General features: G+C 37.6%; 1 protein-coding gene across 1 annotated transcript in view; it reads right to left on the bottom strand.

Annotated features, from left to right (window-relative positions):
* Positions 1 to 19,349, bottom strand: part of CACNA2D3 (calcium voltage-gated channel auxiliary subunit alpha2delta 3) — a gene marked incomplete at both ends in the record, with an annotated part of 457,978 nt that overhangs the window by 266,973 nt on the left and 171,656 nt on the right. The window contains one exon of the mRNA XM_082321351.1: positions 16,735 to 16,897. Within this exon, the coding sequence (XP_082177477.1) occupies positions 16,735 to 16,897 (163 nt within the window). The remainder of the gene's footprint in view (positions 1 to 16,734; positions 16,898 to 19,349) is intronic.

The raw sequence follows: 19,349 nt of genomic DNA, 5'->3' as shown, positions 1-19,349 counted from the left end.
TTTGGGGGGCGGGGTGTGAACAAGGTGGTCTGAGATTCAACTGTAGTTCATTTGAAAGCCAGAATTACAGCTGTGAACTCCTCACTAACACCATTCTGAGGCAGAGACTCAGTTCTGACTCTGCCAAGAGCTTGCCATCCAATGAACTATAAAAAGTGTCCTGCAGCAAATTAGTGTACATTTGAGGTCACTCATTTGGCCACTGACCTGGTTTGACCCTGTTTAACTTATCAGATGTAACAGCTAAAAGCAACCAGTATGTGGGCAGATCTGTGAATCGGTTAGGGCAAAGCTCTGGAAACAGCATACAAGCAGGATCCATGAACATAGAGCATAACTTTTTTCTTAAATTAAAGGAGGAACTTGAAGCAAAAGTCAAAGGCTTCACTTACTGTCCCTCCCAGGAAGAACTAGAAAGATGCTGCCTTAACAGAGCTGTTGTCACAGGAGCCAGACACATGGGGCAGTTACACCTATTACTAACACAGTCTAACAAAATAGGATTGCCTACCCAGCAATTGCTAAGAGGCCTTGAGCTGAGGAGAACTACAGACAAAACCCAGTAACCCTGACAGATGATCACAGCTTAAATTAATATGACCACATCTACCTGGATATTTCTATATTTTCAGAAAAACACACTCATTTCCACATCTTTGCAAGACACGAATTGAAGACTATGAAACCTGAAAGATCGGTAAGAAAGTACCACGCCACAGAACTCTGTGGTGCTTTATAATCCTTGTGTAGAACTTCTTCCTTGCACAAAAGACCACTTGCACAATTTAAGTAGAACGGAAGTTTTACTCAAACACAAAATAGTTGGAAAAAGCCTCACAGATATGAAAATGTTCAGCTGGTTCAAAACCTCTGAAGCTAGTATTCAAACATACTGATAACACTGAGCAGATGCACAAATGCATCTTGGGATGAATATATTACAAAATCAGTTATGGATTCTTAAACACTATTTGCTGCTTCAGGAATGTGCCAAATAAAATCTGCAAGAAAGACACCTAGCTAAACAAAGTACAGTGTAAAAATGTATTTGTAAGTTTTTAGCCAAACAATATTTAGAAACAGTTTATATTCTAGCCAAGCATAGTAATACTTGACCAGAGGAGCAAGCCTTCTTTTCTCCTCTTCACACAACACAGATCCCAGAAAAATCAAAGAAGGGTCTGTGTTATGTAGCAGGATGGAGAGACAAATTATTACTGTATCCTAAAATAGTAGACAAAATGAATAAAATGTCTCTTTAGATAAACTTCAATGATTTTTTGTCAAATGTCAATCTTCTCCACTCCATACTAAATAAAAACTACATTTTTTACATTTGCCATACAACCATTTAATCAAATGTTTTTGCATATTCAATTCTAAAGGTTTTCAGAAACCCAGAACTATTACATCAATTACCGCTAAGTTTACAGATTAAGAATGCTTTTCCAACATAGTTCATGGAGAAGATGAAGTCTTAAAAAATCTTTAAATAAAGCAAAATAAACTGAAAAACAAATAAAACTCCACAATGCATTCCTAGCATATAAACTCAGTCCATTAAAAACAATCTTGTAGTGAATCGTGAGGTTTTTTCCATTAATATATTCCACACTAACAGATACCCTGGGTGCTTTTCCATTTGTTATTTTAAGTCAATAATAGAACATACCCTGATTCCCTGATTGCTTTTTCTCATTAAAATAATGAAATAGACACACGTAAGGGAAGTTAGCACTTTAAGAGAGAACAAACCAATTATAATTAATTTTCTTTTTTTTTTAAAGGTATATGACTATGGGAAAAGAGGGAAACAGTTTGCACACCAGAGGCTAATGATGAGCAAAAGCCTACAAGAAATTCTCCAGGCACAGATAGAAAGTGGAAATAACTGCTCTCAAAGAATAGGTATATAATACCAATAAAATGTTTAATGTATAATATATATATTTATACACACACACACACCCCATATATAGCTGTAGATACTAGATGTACAGTGGGGTTTTTTTTGTTGTTGTTGGTTTGGAGTTTTTTGATAGGCTCAAACCTTTCTTTGGGTTACACAGCGATTACACAAAAAGGGAAGCGAGCACCAAGAAAACCTCAAAAACAATGTTTTTCCAGACTCAAAATGCAGAGAATAAAGGTAAGGAGGAGGACATCTTGTACGTTTAAAGTGCCTAAATTTCTTTGCACTTAGTGCGAGACAAAGGCAACTGCTTTTGGGACAGGACAACGATGCCTTAATTGGTGTTTCTTAAACCTGCTTGGGTGGAATTTATTCCTATTGCTGCTGAAAGAAAAAGAATCATGAATCTTTTTGCAGACGCACACATTAAATAAATAATGCCTGGCTTTGGGCACTGGCTTCTGATCCACAAGGCAACAAAAAACCACTTTAGTCTCACAAAAAGGAGGAATTATGTTTATAAATTATTTTTGGAGAAAGTGAATTTCAAACTTTTCTTAAATTTAAAAAATGTATGTCTAAATGATAATTCATACCATTCCCTTTTTATCCTGCAATACAATGTATATTGCATGTAAGAACTTTTCACCGTTGCATTCCAGACTGACCTTTCAAAGCAGCAACACATTACCAACACATCTTTAAAAGCCAAATGCAGCTGGTGGAGGCAACACTAATTAAGCTACTCCGATGCGTCTAACTGTATCCTTACTGCTTGTGCAGTTGTGACTGTCTGGGACGGATTCCATCATTTCAGTGCTGACATGCTTGAAGTTGTTTTTTTATTCAGTGATGCTAACTGTAAACAGGTGAGAAGAGAACTCATGTCACCTTAAGGGATGCTTGGGTAAAGTAGGTAATCCCCAGGATAATCAAAAATGAAGCTGAAATAATTGGACTTCTATTCAGGTAAACGCCCCAAACACAACATGTCTCCAAATCAGAGAAGTTGAGAGTATAGACAGTAATAATGCTCGGGTTAAAACTAATAAAAAGTCTCAGTTAACTGTAGATTAAAATGTACTCTTTTCAAGCTCACTAAGTTCACTCCAATTCACAGAAAGGTTGCCATTGCCTTGCTTCTTATTCATGTTCTCAGTCTAACAATACTTTTGCTTTTGTGTTTCATTTACTTCATTCTTGAAAATTTTGTCTTTGTAGTCCACGCTCTTCCCCTACAGTTCAAAGGGTTCACATGCCATTTCTCTCGTTGGCCATTCCCACATAACAGCCTTAAAAGTAAAACAGGTGAGTTGCAGCAAGTGAGGACAAAATTCCGTTTGAACATACAAACCTGAGACATCTTCTAGAGAGGTAGTTGGTGGGACCCAATGTGAACTTACGCTCATGGAACTTGAGGCAACAGACCTCCCTGCCTTCGCACCGAGCCCACTTACGCGTATACCCAGGGAAGCGCAGCGCGGGACCATGCTGAGATGCCGATGCCAGTGCTGGAAGTCACAGAGCTGAACTAGCACGGCAGCAAGCACGAGCTAATGAGCAGCCTTATAGCAGGATTCATTATCTGCAACTCCACACTCTGCAGCAGCCGCCTAATGCTCTCAGTTGAGCTCCAGTGTGTACTGTGGATATGCCTTCATACGCGCCTATAGGGGTTGCCCAGTACCTAGGCCCAAGTGGACAGGAGGAACAGCATTAAACAGCTGCTGCTTCCAACCCTTCACGATGGGAGCTGCAACGGTGGCTCCACAGCTTCTCATCAGTCATCAGAGAAGTTAAGACAATAATACAGGAAAAGGGAAGATAAAAGAAGAGACAGAGTAATTTTCCACCACTATAGGCCAACGGTAAATTATTGTCACTTTCTTGCCCCTGGAAGCAACAAGGAAGGAGGGGAGGCATCATGATTAACAGAGGTGTCTCAGGTCAAAAAGCCTCTTGCTGTTATACCTGAGATAGTGGGCATTAACAAACCTTCACTGGCTCACGTCTGTCAAAAGGCAAAGCCCAACCCCAAGTAACTAAGCAGCAGCTGCTGAATAAGGAGTGGCAGAGAGTAGGGCTTTTTAGAGGAAAAACTTAATGATACCGTGTAGCCTGTATTTGACATCTAGTTGCCATGGTGATGTGGATGTATTAGAAACATACAGATTAGATCCACAGCCAGAGACAGACTAGGATGCAAGAAAGATAAAGCACAGTACACATCTTGCATGGTGATGCCAACATTTCCAAAAGGCTTGCTGTTAAAGGCAGAAAACTGAAAAAAGAAAGAGAGAAAAAAAAACAAAACAAAAAAAAAAACCAAACCAAAACAAAAAAAACCCAACACCACAAAACTGTGAAGCTAAAGCCCTTTGCAAGAACAAAGCACCAGCCTGAGTAGACTCTGGGAATCAGATCTGAGGCAAAAACTTGAGCAAAACCAGATGGAACAAGTGGAGAAGTCTGTGCATCTTTGTCCAATAGCCAGTAAGAGTTAAAACAAAGAAATATGGGAAGATAGGAAATTCTCTGTAATCTTGACTAAATCAGTTAGACTAAGAAAGTTCCTTTTAAATTAAACAATGACCAAAGTTAGGAAGACAGTGCAAACATTGCCCTAGAGATCTTAAAATGTGAAGACAAACAATTCAGGGGAAGGATTTCAAAATATAAATATAGTGGTCCAGGACAATATGTGGCCATGACTATTTAAATAACAACTCCAGGATGTTGAATTTTCAGAAGCATAGTCCATAAAATCATATACGACAGTGACAGACAAGATTTTATTTCTTAATTTCACACCTTGCAGGAAAAGGGTTTTACATATCTGCTAGCTGCAGATTATAATCTTTCTGCATCACTTGAGAAATGAATTTTTTTGGTTCTAATATTCTAGAAAATAGGTAATCTCGATTTTGACAGCCACTTGGAAGGCACTGATAGGAAAGTATGACTGAATGATATTCATAGCTCTTTTTAAGTATCAAATTGAAAAAACCTCACTTAATCAAAAAATGGTTGGGGTTCATCACGTTTCAATATCTTTTAGAGGAGGCTCTATTACATGCAGCAGATTTTTCTTCCTATGCAAGCAAAACTTTTGATTAGAGTCTGCATTTATTGACTTGTAGTGCATAAACTCATCTTACAACATGCAGTGAAAATCATGCAATGGAAATGCCATTTGACACAGGTGATATTCTTTACCAGTCTCTAAATTGTTCAAGCAAAACTTCAAGATAATTTGCGAAGCCTAAGATCTACTTTTGCAATGTTTCCCACGTTCAAGAAGTAAACATGGTAAGCAGAAAAAGCACAGACGAAACCTGGTGCTTTTGCTACTAAAGACACCAAGTTCAGAATTATTCAAAGCTGTATTGAATTCATACTGTTTGTGAATTGCTTCTTAAAGTATTAGTGATTATGAAGATAGAAAAATAGGAAGGAAGGAAACAACTGCAAGAAAAGAATGAAAACATCTTGCGATAGGACGAGAGGTAATGGTTTTAAATGAAAAGAGGGTAGGTTCAGACTAGATATAAGAAATTTTTTACATTAAGGGTAGTGAAACACTGGCAGGGGCTGCCCAGAGAGGCAGTGGACGCCCCATCCCCGGAAACCTTCAAGGCCCGGCTGGACGGGGCTCTGAGCAACCTGATCTGGTTGGAGATGCCCCTGCCCATGGCGGGGGGCGGACTGGAGGGCCTTTAGACGCCCCTTCCAACCCAAAGCATTCTGTGATTCTGTGATCTACAACCTAGAGAATAATATGAGAGCACACAAATAACTGATTGCCAACTTTCCACAGTAATAATAATCATAACACCAAACTTTTAAACAAAGGTTTAAGTCACATGATAAAATCTATACTTTCAACAGCCAGTAAATGGTAGGTGACAAGAAAGACAAAGACAGGCACGAAAGACAGTACATGCGTGCTACAAATAATCGTGTTGTGAGCAAAGCTACAAGAGAAAGACATAAAGCCTGCTTCTGCCAAAGAGTATCACAAGCTTGTGAAAAAAGACCAAATCAAACATACTAAGTCATGGAAGAATGCTAAATATGGCGTCTCCACACGGAAAGCAACTGAATTGTGAAAATAATGAGAGCAATAATAAAAATTGAATTGAAATCCATAGGAAAATATAGGATATTTATAGTCATCTTCACTCTGAAATGAGTGAAGTCCAAACATACTACAAGACTGGTAAGATACTTTTTAATCACTTCTTTTCTAAATCCATATTTACTCAGAGTGATTACTGTTACAGAGTCAAAACAGTTGCTAATACTTGAATTTATTTCAAATCCAATGGTGTGGAATTAGTCTCAGTGTGGTATTAAATTAACAAAAAATGAATTTAGACTATTATTAATGAAGACTTTATCTTTTTACATATTATTAAACTCTTAATTGTATTTTACATTCACGAACCATTTTTAAAAATGCTGATGACACAGCTTGAGACTCTCAGCAACATATTGTGTGCCTTATGTTCGTTAGTTGAGTTGACATAAACCATATCTCCTGTTGACAGAAACGCTTGAAAATATTCATGGACTTCAGCATCCATCACAGAAAAACTCTGCAGTTATGGAAAGCACTGATAAAATCCCTTCCTGTACTTCAAAAACACCAGAGCAGCAGCTATACCACAGTATGAGGATGGAAAGAACAGACGGAAGACAGTCAGACAGACTTCTCTAACTTAAAATTTATATTATTGATTTTATTTTTCAAAGCAGCAGATTAACTCTTGGACTGTAAAACACTGATCATCAAATTTTATTTTCTGTCTTGGTTCTTCTGCTCTGCCAGTAAAGACACAGCAACATCTTGCACTCAGGCTACTACTTCATTATCTAAATATACCTGGATAGATATCTGACAATCTGCAATCCAATGTCATCTTTTTCTTTTTTTCCTCTTTTTTTTTTTTTTTTTTTTTTTTAACATCTCAAACAAAAACGATTTGGAGAAATTAATTTTTCACCTGCCCATGCCCACACTATTCTCCAGCTTTCTTAAAAAAGGTCTTCCCCCTAACATACCCATATTTCCCAATTTAACAGAGAACCAGGCCCTATGATATAAAAATGTAAAAGTAATTTACTAAGGCACCTGCCAATTTATGATAGCAGAGATTTTATAAGCTAACCAGTCTCTGGGCTGCCGATAGGTATTTGCCAAAGACCAGCCAATCTGATAACAAGAAAAAAATCCTTCCCAGCGTCAAAACAGCAACTAGCAGAATGCACGTATCGCAGTCTAATGTCAAGGGTAGGAAAGTGGGAACTGTTATTAAGAAGAGATTTTTTTAAAGTCTATTATGATTATTTGATTTAAACCATATTGTTCACCTGCTCCCCTCTCAAATACATTATAGTAGGCAAGACTTAGTCAATTACAAAATTCAAAAAAACATGACTGTGACCCCAAAATGTATTTCCAAATCATGTGGCAGTACTATGAAATATAACCTGCTTGATGTAACAACGGATGGGAAAATTCAGTCTTTTGTACTGGTACACATTATGAAATGTCAAAGTTGCAGGAGAATGATAAGAGAAATGTATTCAGTATAAATAATGTCAACATTAAAAAAAAAAAAAATCAGTGTAAGCGCTGTGCTAAAAGTTCACGTAACTTCCTTAATTTAAAACGTACTCAATATAATGAAAAGGTTGAAAGACGGTTCAATAGTATAAGCCCCATTCTCCATTATAAATGAAAGCTGGGAAGTAACTTTCCAGACCCAGCACTTCTGAAGAAATTTTATGCTTTATTTTGACATATCATTGTTAAAATCAGTAATTGATTCTAACATATTTTCTTCTCCCAGCACTGAGCATACTTCCTCCCTGAAGCAGACTCCATTGGCTTTCAGTAGTTATGGAGTAGTTATTGATATCAAGTTTCTAAAAAAGGAAAAGGCATTTGAATAACTATCTGCACATGCCCAGACACTGGTATTTTAATTCAGCTTGAGCAACAAGTAGGAAAGCGGGAAGGCGCTTCAAAGTGCCCTCCTGACTCAGAAAGCCATTTATGGAAGACAGTTATTATCGTACGCTTCACTGTATGTAGTCACGTTACCGTGCTCCTTTTGTGCATTACCCACTACATCCTGCGTTTCCACATTCCAATCAACATTTCACCTTGGGCACTTCAAAAACAAGTAATCAATTCTTTTCACGGAGTCTAAGAATCCTTCCAAGCTAAGAGTAGACGTTTCCCTGTTTAAACTAATTTGAACAGACATCATTGTAAATGAAACAAGGAAGAAAAATTTCCAAAACTGAGTCTGTTCAGAAGCCTACTCATTTGTACCAGCACAGTGCTCCTGCTTGTGTGCACCTTGAATGACTGGCATTTAAGTATTTATGCTATATTCACCCCAGGACTTTACTAGGAGTAAAGCGCAAAAAGCCCAAGCTAAAAGATGTAGATGCCGTTTCCACAGAACTTTGAAGCATAGGCTCGCACAGAGCACAGTAGTTCAGCAAGCGTTAAATTTTAAGACAATGAAAATCAATGAACATAACTGTTTGTGGGGAGGTGGCATGCACTTGGTGCTGTGCTGAAGAGCACCAGATTGCTGAGCCAGGTCCAAAACTCTCCAATAGTGACAGAGGTTAAAGTGAGAAGCTGTGTCTCAGGCTATACAATGGAATCCCACTGGAAACGAACTCTGGGAAAACAAGCAAGCACTAAAATATCGGCGTACAAAAATATCATGTCTCTCAAAAGCTATACGTCGTATACTGTACGAATGGAAGACGGTGCAGAGCTGCAATCTGGCTATCTCTGGATGAGAAGCAAAATAGAGACATTAACCTTGTGCTGCACCTTAATAAATTAAAATTCTTCTGATCCAGGACTTGACAACTTAGTTGCAGAACCATGGTCACAAAACTACCTTGCATCCGTAATATTTCCATGCCTAACTCCAGTGAATCATGCATATATGTCAGCACCCTTTGGGGTAAGAACAGACCGCACAACTTTCCACCATGTAGCATAGGTGTGCCTATATGTCTTTTCCTCTGACATTCACTAGCAATGAAAACAAAAATACATTGAAAATAATTAAGAGCATTTAGAATTTGAAATTCTATTGTTTATCTTGTAGGAAGTTTGGACTCTCTCCTCCGTGACTCAAGAAGTACAAAAAACTCAATGGATAACTAAGTCTTGCAAAGCTGTAGAATGCATTTCATTCCACTGTCAGCTGTGTTAATAGGATGAAGGTTTATCCTCTAGGAAATATTCCTCCATTATCAAACTCAGCAAGTAAAACAAGATTATATACATAGTAAACTAGAAATTACAACAAAGGAAAAAACTCCCATTAGTTTAAATCAACTTATGTAAGCCTACTTCCCTTCTACTGCCAAGAGAAATTATTTTTTCTTCTCTCTCTCTCTCTCTCTCTCTTTTTCTTTTAAGGCAAAATCAGACATGTTGCTCAAGCTGCATCTGATCTGATCCCAGTAAAGAGATGATCTTTTTTCCCCCATCTACCTCTATTAGCACATGTCTACCTCCTCCACCATCTCTCAGAGACTACTGTCCAGAGCTGGCAGATAAATTCACATATAGTCACCCCCACTCTAATTCTGTCGAAATTATTCTGTTTTCAAACACTCTGCTAGGAAAAAATGCTGATCTGATTCCTTTTACCAAACCAGTTTCAGGAAGAGCTTACAGAACAGCTTACGACAGCTGGTTTGAATGGGACAGTAATGCCCAGCAAGCACAAGTGGCAAGAGAGCAGTAATTTCTTATCCCCCAATAACCTGCAGCTTACATCACACACCCAATTGTGCCGTCAGACGCTTCACAACTTCTTTATAGGTAATTCATCTCCAAACAAAGGTACAGAAAGCCTTGTCCTAAGCACAAAGGAGATCAAGCAAGAACTAGCTCATACAGAAAATAGGTTAGTGAAAACTAGATTTTAGTGAAAAATAGGTAATATATTTAGAAAATAGGTTTAGTGCTAGGTTAACAGTCAGACTTGATGATCTTAAAGGTCTTCTCCAACCTAAATGATTCTATGATTCTACAAAATGGAGATATAAGCTCAGGATTGAAAGTAGGAGAAAGTGGTTTTTGGTAAGCAGGAAAGAGAAATGTAATAAGAAAAGGAATACAATGTGCAGTTGTCGAAGTGTTAGTACAGGCCTAAATGGAAACAAATGAAATAGTCAATGTGAGGAGAAAACTATGCAAGCTCACCTAAGAGTTAGTACAAAACTAGGCCTAAATAACCACACTCGTTCTTTGTGTCTTCTTGCGAAGACAAAGAAAGGGAATGAAGGTAGCAGATATCCAACTAGGAAAGTAAAACTGACCTCATTCGAAAAGGCATTTTTATTTTTTAAGAACATTTAGAAAGGTTTTCTTTGTCTGTGTAATATTTTAGTCCAGACCAAATCTGGAGGCAGAACTACAGTGAAAATTTTGAGACAAAGTTTTTAGAAATAAATAACATTTTTATACTTGAAAAAGCTCTCAGGCACAGAAGTCTCTCTTTAGATCTAAATTTCTTACAGTGAAGAAATGATTACACTGAGCACATTTATTCTAAACAAAGATTCAGTAAAGACAGTGGTTTTTTATATCCAGCTGTGATTAGAACCCATTTAGTTTTGTTATTCTGTTTCTACTGTAAAAGGCCTGCATCACATCACTTCTCATTGTATTCATTTCTATCTAGAGGTCTGAGTGAGATCTTGTTTATGCATGTAAAAAAATAAATTATTCAAGGCAATCAAATTATAGAGGTATGTACCTAAGAATCTTACTATCTACCCTTGATTCCCAACTAGAGGCTGTAGACACCAAACTTCTTAAAATCCAAAATTCTAACTACTTAACTTTTGGTAACAACAAAAGGTAGTTAAACAAAAGACTTGACACTTTTTGAGAAAATATATAGTGCATCAACTGTCCTTATAAATCTCTCTGAATTCTTACACTTGACAGTTATCCTGGAAATGTTCAAGTCCCAGAAATATTCAGGAAACACTGGAGTAATTCCCCAGAAAGGGAACAGGATTAAAAAGTCTTCCAGATGGGCAGGTGCCTGCTGCGATGTATCTAAGGAGCTGCCTGCTCGCATTCCTAGGGATGGAAGAGGCAACTGCAGTCTACTGCTGATTTTGCAACAATAATGTCATTGACTTCAAGGAGTCCAACCCTCTAGTTTGCACCAGTACTTCATAAAGGAGAATTTAGTGCCAGCTATATTAGTCAATTATGTTAATTAGTGCATTAGTCTAACTTTTTCTAATGATTAAAAACACAGGGAGAATGAGAGAGTAAAAATTGAGAGTAAAAACTGCAAAATACAAAAGCCCACAATTCTGAGGACAGAAAGGTACAATAGAAAGACAGTTTAAAAGCCAAGGAAAAGTGCTTGCATCTAGAAATTTCTGAAGTATTAAAGAAGAGAACCTGGGCTTTTCCCCTTTCTACAAACTACAAATGTAAAGTTTACCCTATCATATAAACAAAGAGTGACTGCAAAAGCTCAAAATAGGAGTTGTTTTCAGTTGATTGTGGGATAATGTATTTATCAACATCCTTTTGAATTTCCTAGAATTTATGCAACGCTAACATAAGCAGATGAGATCCTGCTGTGTGTCACTTCTGGTGCTGTGCTACACTATACTTCACTTCTCAACAGGTGCTATATTTTAGAATTGTCTGAGTGTATGTCACCAAGACACATTCACCCTCACCCCAGCTTTGGTTTTCATCTACGTTCCTTTGAAGTCCACATTTAGCCAAGTACTCATAAGCTTCTTCCAGGAACTTGCAAAAATGTTGGGTGTAAACTCAATAGCAGAAAACATGTCATTACTGTCCACAAATATGGGTAAATATGAGGTGACACAGCCTTACCAGAGTAGTTCTTCAGCTCAGATACAGCATGTACTTTGGACAAAGAATGTAGGATTTTAAGAAGTTAAGACTACCTACATTCTCATACTGACAAAAGGAAAAATGCTACTCTATTTTTCTTAACTTTTATATGCTGTCAACATCTGCAAGATCAGATTTGAGTGTTCTGAAGCATTCTTTTATCATCTCCTTTTGTACATCCATTATGGAATCCTACTTTTTCCCAGTGGCAATCCTACTGCCGGAAACTGTGTTCTCCATGGATGGTTGCCAGAAAGCCAAGCCCACATTCCAACTGCCTACTTTCTAATTATATGCCACATTCCTAGTTCTTCTAAATATACTACTAGCATCTCAGAAAGTAATAAAGCTAATGTTGAAACTGTGTAAACTTTAAATCATTAATCATTTCTCATTACTACTCTCTTCCACAATAGCTGTTTAAAATATACCAGTTGATATGTAGAAAGGTATATCTCAGTATCTTTGGAAGGTATACTTATAGACGCATATATGCAAGATATGTCTGAGACAGTAGCATGTCCCAAATCACTTACATTCTAGAATAATAGGAGAAAGAGAAAAAATAAGAAATATGAAAACTCACTTTGGTGCTGATAAATAACCCATGTAGATAAACTTTATTGAAAAAACAACAGCAGCTGAATCAGACAGTGCCTGATACACACTTGTTCTCATACCCGGACTTCTGCTTTGGTACTGCATCGTCCAAACTGGATTCAGATCGATTCTCTACTTTCCAAAACTAAACTTTCCTTCTAACACGAAAAAAGGAACTGTCTTCCTCCCTTCCTTTTTCATCTATGAATATACCTGTATGATTAATTCACTAACCCTTTTCCCTACTTTCTATCAGAAATCTCTACACAGCTGATAATTGCCAGTCACGAAATTTGTGGATGGAAGAAAGAGCTACCGCTCGCTAGGACAGTCACCGCAGAACTTCTTACCGAATCTTCATTATTTATTCATTGTTTAAAAGAATACTGCCTTGCAAATCCTGTGGCTATAGGCAATGAATATACTTTGCGCTTAAAGAGAAGAAACAGAATGCACTGACAGATTTAGAATCCCGATGTGTGCTTAAACATTTCAAAAGCAAAACATTATCATAAGCAGTCACTTTCAGGAGGAATGAAGGAGGCCAATTCCATCAGGATGTTCTGCAGTTTGGATGGACCGCCAGCCTTGCTGTGAAACAGCCCAGAGCCGAGAGGTCTCTGTATTGACAGACAGATAAGCACACTTATCTGTAAAGGACAATCATCCCCCTTTTTTTTCCTGAATTCCTTCAGTATGTGAACATTATAGGAATGCTGAAATAGTGTTTTCTGAGCTCCATAGGCTTTATATTCTAAAGATCAGTAACTTTTCTATTTTTAACGTTAATTGAAGTGCACTGTAAGATACGGAGAAACTGGGGGATGAGGGTATGCAGAAGAAGGGAATGAAAAGAGCGCATCGATAACCAGATCAGCTTTTTGTATTTTACAGTGATGATCAAGAGTACTGTAAATGCAAAACTGTGATTCTTTATTAAATTCACTAATTTACTTTTCCTTCTGCATTTATAGTACACGCATGCAATCTGTACTCAAAGATGGCACTAGAGTTACACGGATGCTTACAAATTAGGTTGGCAGCCTTTTTTATTGGCTCTTATTTTCCTTTTCAAAATGTTCCATGTTAAATTTTAATATCATAGTTTTGATATTTATGGTATTTCAACTTTCATCATTTCATCATAAGTGTCACGAAATTTGCTTTTGCTTTTTTTTTTTCACATTCTGAACTTGGTGGTTTCCTTAGAATGGGAGTTATTTAGTCCTGTTGTTATCATCAATATTTTTAAGCTTTTCTATGCAGAGGCTGAAAGAACCAGAAGATATATGAAGAATAGCAATGTATTTATGTCCCATGATTTTTACGCCAATCTCATTTAGAGCCTAGTTAGGGACTGTGAACATTCACTTTAGCGATTCTACAGCTGGGAGGGATCGCTATGATCATGCAAGCTGACCAGGCCAATGTCTTTCCCCAAACTAATTCTAGAATATGTATTATTTCAAAACCAAACAAAAAAGAATCTGGTCTTGATTAAAGGCTTGGGGGGGGAGGAGGGACATAGGACAACACCCTTCTAATAGACCACTAACTAGCTTCATTTTAAAAAAAACAAAACCCAAACCAACAAACAAAAAAACCCCACACAACAAAAAACACAAACAACCCTCCCATGCCTTAACTGAGCCTACATTTGTGCAATTTGCAAAATAATGGAACCCAATTTCAGGCACCGGATCTTTTTAAACCTTTGGCAATCAGATTATAGAGCCTGGTATTAGTAATTAACTAGAAATCAACTGATTAATCCTTTAATCATCTCTTGAATAAGCTAAATGGACTGAGCTCCTGGAGTCTTGCAGCCTAAGGCACATTCTTCAAGCCTTTGATGAGTCCTGTGACTCTCCTCTGATCCCATTGCAAATTATCAGCATCTCTATGACTAAAAAACCCATAATGAAGGAACAACCTTAGAATTAGCTTACAAGTAAAAAGTTCATTTTTCTGTGCTGACTTAGAATAATAGAATCGTTAAGGTTGGAAAAGACCCTTAAGATCATGGAGTCCAACCGTTAACCCAGCGCTGCCAAGCCCACCACCAAACCATGTCCCTCAGCACCACGTCTGCCCGGCTTTTAAATCCCCCCAGGGATGGGGACTCAGCCCCTGCCCTGGGCAGCCTGGGCCAGGGCCTGACAGCCGTTTTGGTGAAGAAGTTTTTCCTAATATCCAACCTAAAACCTGCCCTGGCGCAGCTTGAGGCCTTGAGACTTGAGAGTCCTGTGTTTAAATATGCAATGATCACACTGTCTGTTTTCAACTGTAAGTTTGGGCTGTGGTTTTGCCTAGTAATTCAATAAAATAAAACATAACCTGGAAATGAACAACAGGCATTTTCTAGAGAAATGGTGTTGTGCAGACACTTGGTTGTAAACCTGTCAATATCTACTGCCTGTACCCTCAGGCTAGGATTTAATTAACTTGTTATCACCCTCTCCGCATCACAGAACTGAAAAAATGGGCAACAAAAAATGTAAGTATACAGGCCTCTTCTTGGTAAGAGTAACATTTCCAGACATTGTCAGTCTCCGAGCCGAGACTATCATGTCCACGTCTAAGGAAAATGTCAGCAGCAAACCGGATTTCAGCAGTTGGAATGCATTTAAATGATAAAAAAAAAGCTTTTCTACAGCTGCATAAAGTGATGGTTTTGGCTGGTTTGAATTAGACAAAGTGGAAACAGGAATCATCACAGAGCTCTATCTTTCCCATCCCTACAGGCAGTCCCTGTATTAGAGGCCAAAACAAAATGCAACAAGACCTCTGACTTTGGCCTTTAACTGTAATTAATCAGCACATAAAAATGTATTCTATACATAGCAGTACTACTTATTATGTAGCTGAAGGTCCTTTAGTTTTGCTGCTCTCACTAACTAACTACTCAGGTTAGTTTGCTTCTCCAGAAAAACATGATTGCCTGACCTCTATATCCCTTTGCAACCATAGGATTTTTTTTCCTTTTTCTCCCCTCCTTAGCAATTCTGGAATGAATTAATTTATAGACAGGCTCAGTTAAACAAATATTAGCACTTGCACAAAAAAAATGGTTTGGTAGCTTTAGAAGCTTTAAGCATTTTCCAAATCTTTTCAAAATATCCTGTAATTAATCATTTCACAACCTTTCAAATACTCTCTCAGAAGCTTTGTTATTTTGTGATCCCTAATTTAAAGCATTACTGTACGATTTTTGGCTTCTCAAGATTCTTAAGTCTGAATCATAACTTCGAAGAGAAGCTGTCGTATCAATTGCTTCTCTTACCAGCCAAACCTATCCGAATTAATTCTCCTTCCATCTGTGATTACAAAATATCCTCGCATGAATTATCACAATTGCTAGCCTGGAATGTATTCCAAGGAAAGCATTTAATGTCTTTTTAGCTGTCTTTCAGTATAGTTAAAACAAGGAAAAGGAACCAGATAATGAGATTAGGTGGCTCTCTGCAGACCAATGACATTGGCGCTTTCCTTCTTAATTTTTCTTTTATTACTGGCTTGAGAAAAATAAATAGATAGGTGTTGTATAAGCACAGTAAAATTACAAAATTCTGCTGTCTGATCTAAGGGAAGTGGCAAAAGGAGAATGAGTAAGCATTTACCTGAGTTCAGTTTGCATTCCCAATTTTTAGACCGAAGTCCATCACTCCTAATGTCTAACGTAGCTATTTGTTAGTGCTATGTGCTATCCAGCACCTATGACAAATAGTCAGGGGAGTAGAAATTTTAATGTAGTTTATTCCTCCTAAATATTATCTGAAAACTCACAGCAGCTGTGTACACAGTCATAAACAGCTAGAATTATTCCCAGAAGCTTGAGAGCATCAATCTAATAAGATATTCCCCTCCCATTTACCCCGTGTCTTTCACAGACAGTTCTAGCTCTCAGACAGTTCTAGCTCTCGGCAAAGACAGAATGTTACTTGTAATTGGCAATGTAAGGCCTGTTCAACTGATTTGGAGATTCCAGAAAGTAATTCATAAGAACAAACATATTCTGCCATATTCTACACTCTATGGCAGGATTCACACAAGTCTAATATGCAAATCATTGACCATATTAAATTGCTAAATTGCCACAGAACAAAAGATAATCACAAAACTGTCACGCTTCAAGCAGTCTTCTGCTGAAATTTCGGTTTAATTGCAAACTGGAAGACACACACAATATAGAGTGAATCAACGGCTTCATTTTAAAAGCAAGGAAGCTCCTATGCTCAGCCAGTGGAACGATGAAACAAAACAGCTCTTTTCTTACCCTTATTGTACATATTGGTTGGTACTTGGACATCACTCAGGCTGATGTTCACAGGCAAGTTATTGAAGTGGTCATTTGGCACTAGAATGAACTCCTTCCCCAGCTCCAGGTAGTTTCCTTCTTCATCTCGTTCGTTTATGAGCACAGCATTGAAGTATTCATACTGCAACAGAAACCCACATTCAGCATAAAAATATGAGGTCTGAATATTTTAACGTATCTATCAATCCATTGATTAACATTTACATGTATCTCCATCTAGAATAGAAGAACAAGATATTTTTATCATCTCTCAGATTCCCTCTATACTCCCAGTACAGGTACATTTCTGCAACTAGATTTATCAATACTTCACAAGAAAACCCCGTCTTACCTCAGATCTCTGGCTGCCCCGAAAATGTTAAGGGCAGCCCAACAAACACCCTGAACATAAGCAATGTAGGCACTGTTTTTAAGAGAAAGCTCTCCAGATTTAAATAATTCCCTGGATAATTATTTAACGATGATCTCTGTTTAGCTTATTTCCATCCGTTCAAGAACTGCTATCAGTGCTGAACTTAGGCCTTGACAAACTAAAACTGTTTTTACTTCACAGGAATATTAACTACAGCTGTTGTTGCTTACCCAGTGAGTACAGATTGACATTTCTTAAAGAAAAGTACTGGCTTTATGCTGAATTTTACAAATGCACATCATAGTAGGCTTTGTAAAATTATGCATACTTTAATATGGACATATAAACTTAGCAGTGACTTATTTTGAACAAGAAATTATTGTCTGCCTGCTACAGATTCGTGAAGAGTATTTGGCTTATTTTGTACAGAACTATAACCAGATAAGCAAAAGCAATTTAGATAAAATTATTGATTTCTTTACGACCTAGTTTAACCAGAAATTCTATCAAGCTTTACAGGCAACAAACAGTGAAGAACACTTTTCAACCTCTTAAATAACCTTAACCCTTGGCAACAGTTTGTGATGTGCTTCTTAATAGAAAGAGACCAAAGTTTAGTGTCTTTGAAGAATCTCATTAATTTAAATATGAGTCTCTGCCCTACCTAAGCATTTGAGAGTATATCAATATAAATAGTATTTAGACATAAATCTATGCATTCACAAATCATATATATCCACACAACCTGTACAAGGATAAATATATTGTACCATTTGCAAAGCTAAAACAAACCAGCAAGGACAAAAACTGAAAAGGCTTTTCACAAGTACCCTTGTTCAGTGTGATATGCAACTCGTTCTACTAAACAAGAATTAGTTAAAATCTTGCAATCTATGCACCTCCATTAGAAGCCTTGATAATTTAACCAGTATCTTAAATGGAGGCTTACTTGGAAAGCAGCTTTCCATATCCTGCTCTTTCAGCTTTGAGTTTTTCAAAATGGCCAACTCATACTTTGCATCATAGATGAAAGCAGAATATGAAAGAAGACACTGCGTATCAGCTAGATTTTTGAGGACCTTCTGTGTATGACAGAAACGTTCAGACAAACTCAGTGTTCTACGTAACATTGATCACATGTAACAAAAACTGAGACACATCAGTATTTGAAAATCAATTTAACAGAAATTAATCTGACATGATTAAACATTTGACCTTAAAGTTATTTTACTTTAATTGGTTTATACTGAAATGAGCCAAATAATCTGCTGCATACATCTCATGAATATATACAGCTATCGAATCCTAAAGTGCTGGAAAAAAAAAAAAACAAATGGTCTTGTCTTCCCCCCCCCCCCCCCCCCCCCTCCAGGAGCCACAGGTAAAGAAAAGAGTAGAGATATAATTTGTCTAAAGTTGCAGTTTGATTAATTAATTAATTCTGAAAGTTACCAGAATTATCCAACACCCCCACAGATGCTACCCTTCTCTATACCATTTGGGTGATTGTCACCATCATAGATTTGATTCTTCTCATACCAAAACCAAAAGGGTGAAGAAACGTGATCATTTCCAAGAAACACCAGTTCTCGTTCTATTTGGGAGAAACCTTCTCCATCTCTGCTTATTATCCAGGTTTATCACAGATCATTAACTGCACTGCATGCCTGCCGCCCACATGTGACAGCAGCTTTTGCAGTTTACCCTTTCTGCAAAAGCCAGAGACAGCTGGCAGAAGACTTGAAAGCCCACCTCTTATTTCCCATCTTAGTAAGAAATAGAATATTCCTTCCAACATTAAACCATGCACTAATGACTGTTGTAAAATGCCACTCTACTCCAATTCCAAGCAAGGAAGAAGCTGTGTAGCTTTTCCATGATACATTTGATGCTACCTAGGCCTGGAAGAAAGGCTGATATTCTATCCCCTGGGAATACAGTGATAAATAAAATTATATATTTCATGCTTCTTTCTTGCCAACCACCTCTCTCTTCACACCCCCTGGACGGCTAAGTTCCAGCAGGGTGAGGATGATTGTTTCATCTTGTTTCCAAACCACCTCTTTTCTTGTCCTTAAAGGCAGGGTTTTGTTTTCTGTTTTCTCTGTTGAACATGACATCGCCTGCACAACCGCTGGAGCTACAGATAAGCCACTGTGTCACTTTCATGATGCTTCTTGGCTTTATAAGTCTTATCAGGATCCTCACAGAGAAATCAAAG

The sequence above is a fragment of the Platalea leucorodia genome (assembly GCF_965183815.1).
Source record: "Platalea leucorodia genome assembly, chromosome: 9".
Lineage (NCBI taxonomy): Eukaryota > Metazoa > Chordata > Aves > Pelecaniformes > Threskiornithidae > Platalea > Platalea leucorodia.
This window is presented reverse-complemented; position numbering and strand designations above follow the sequence as displayed.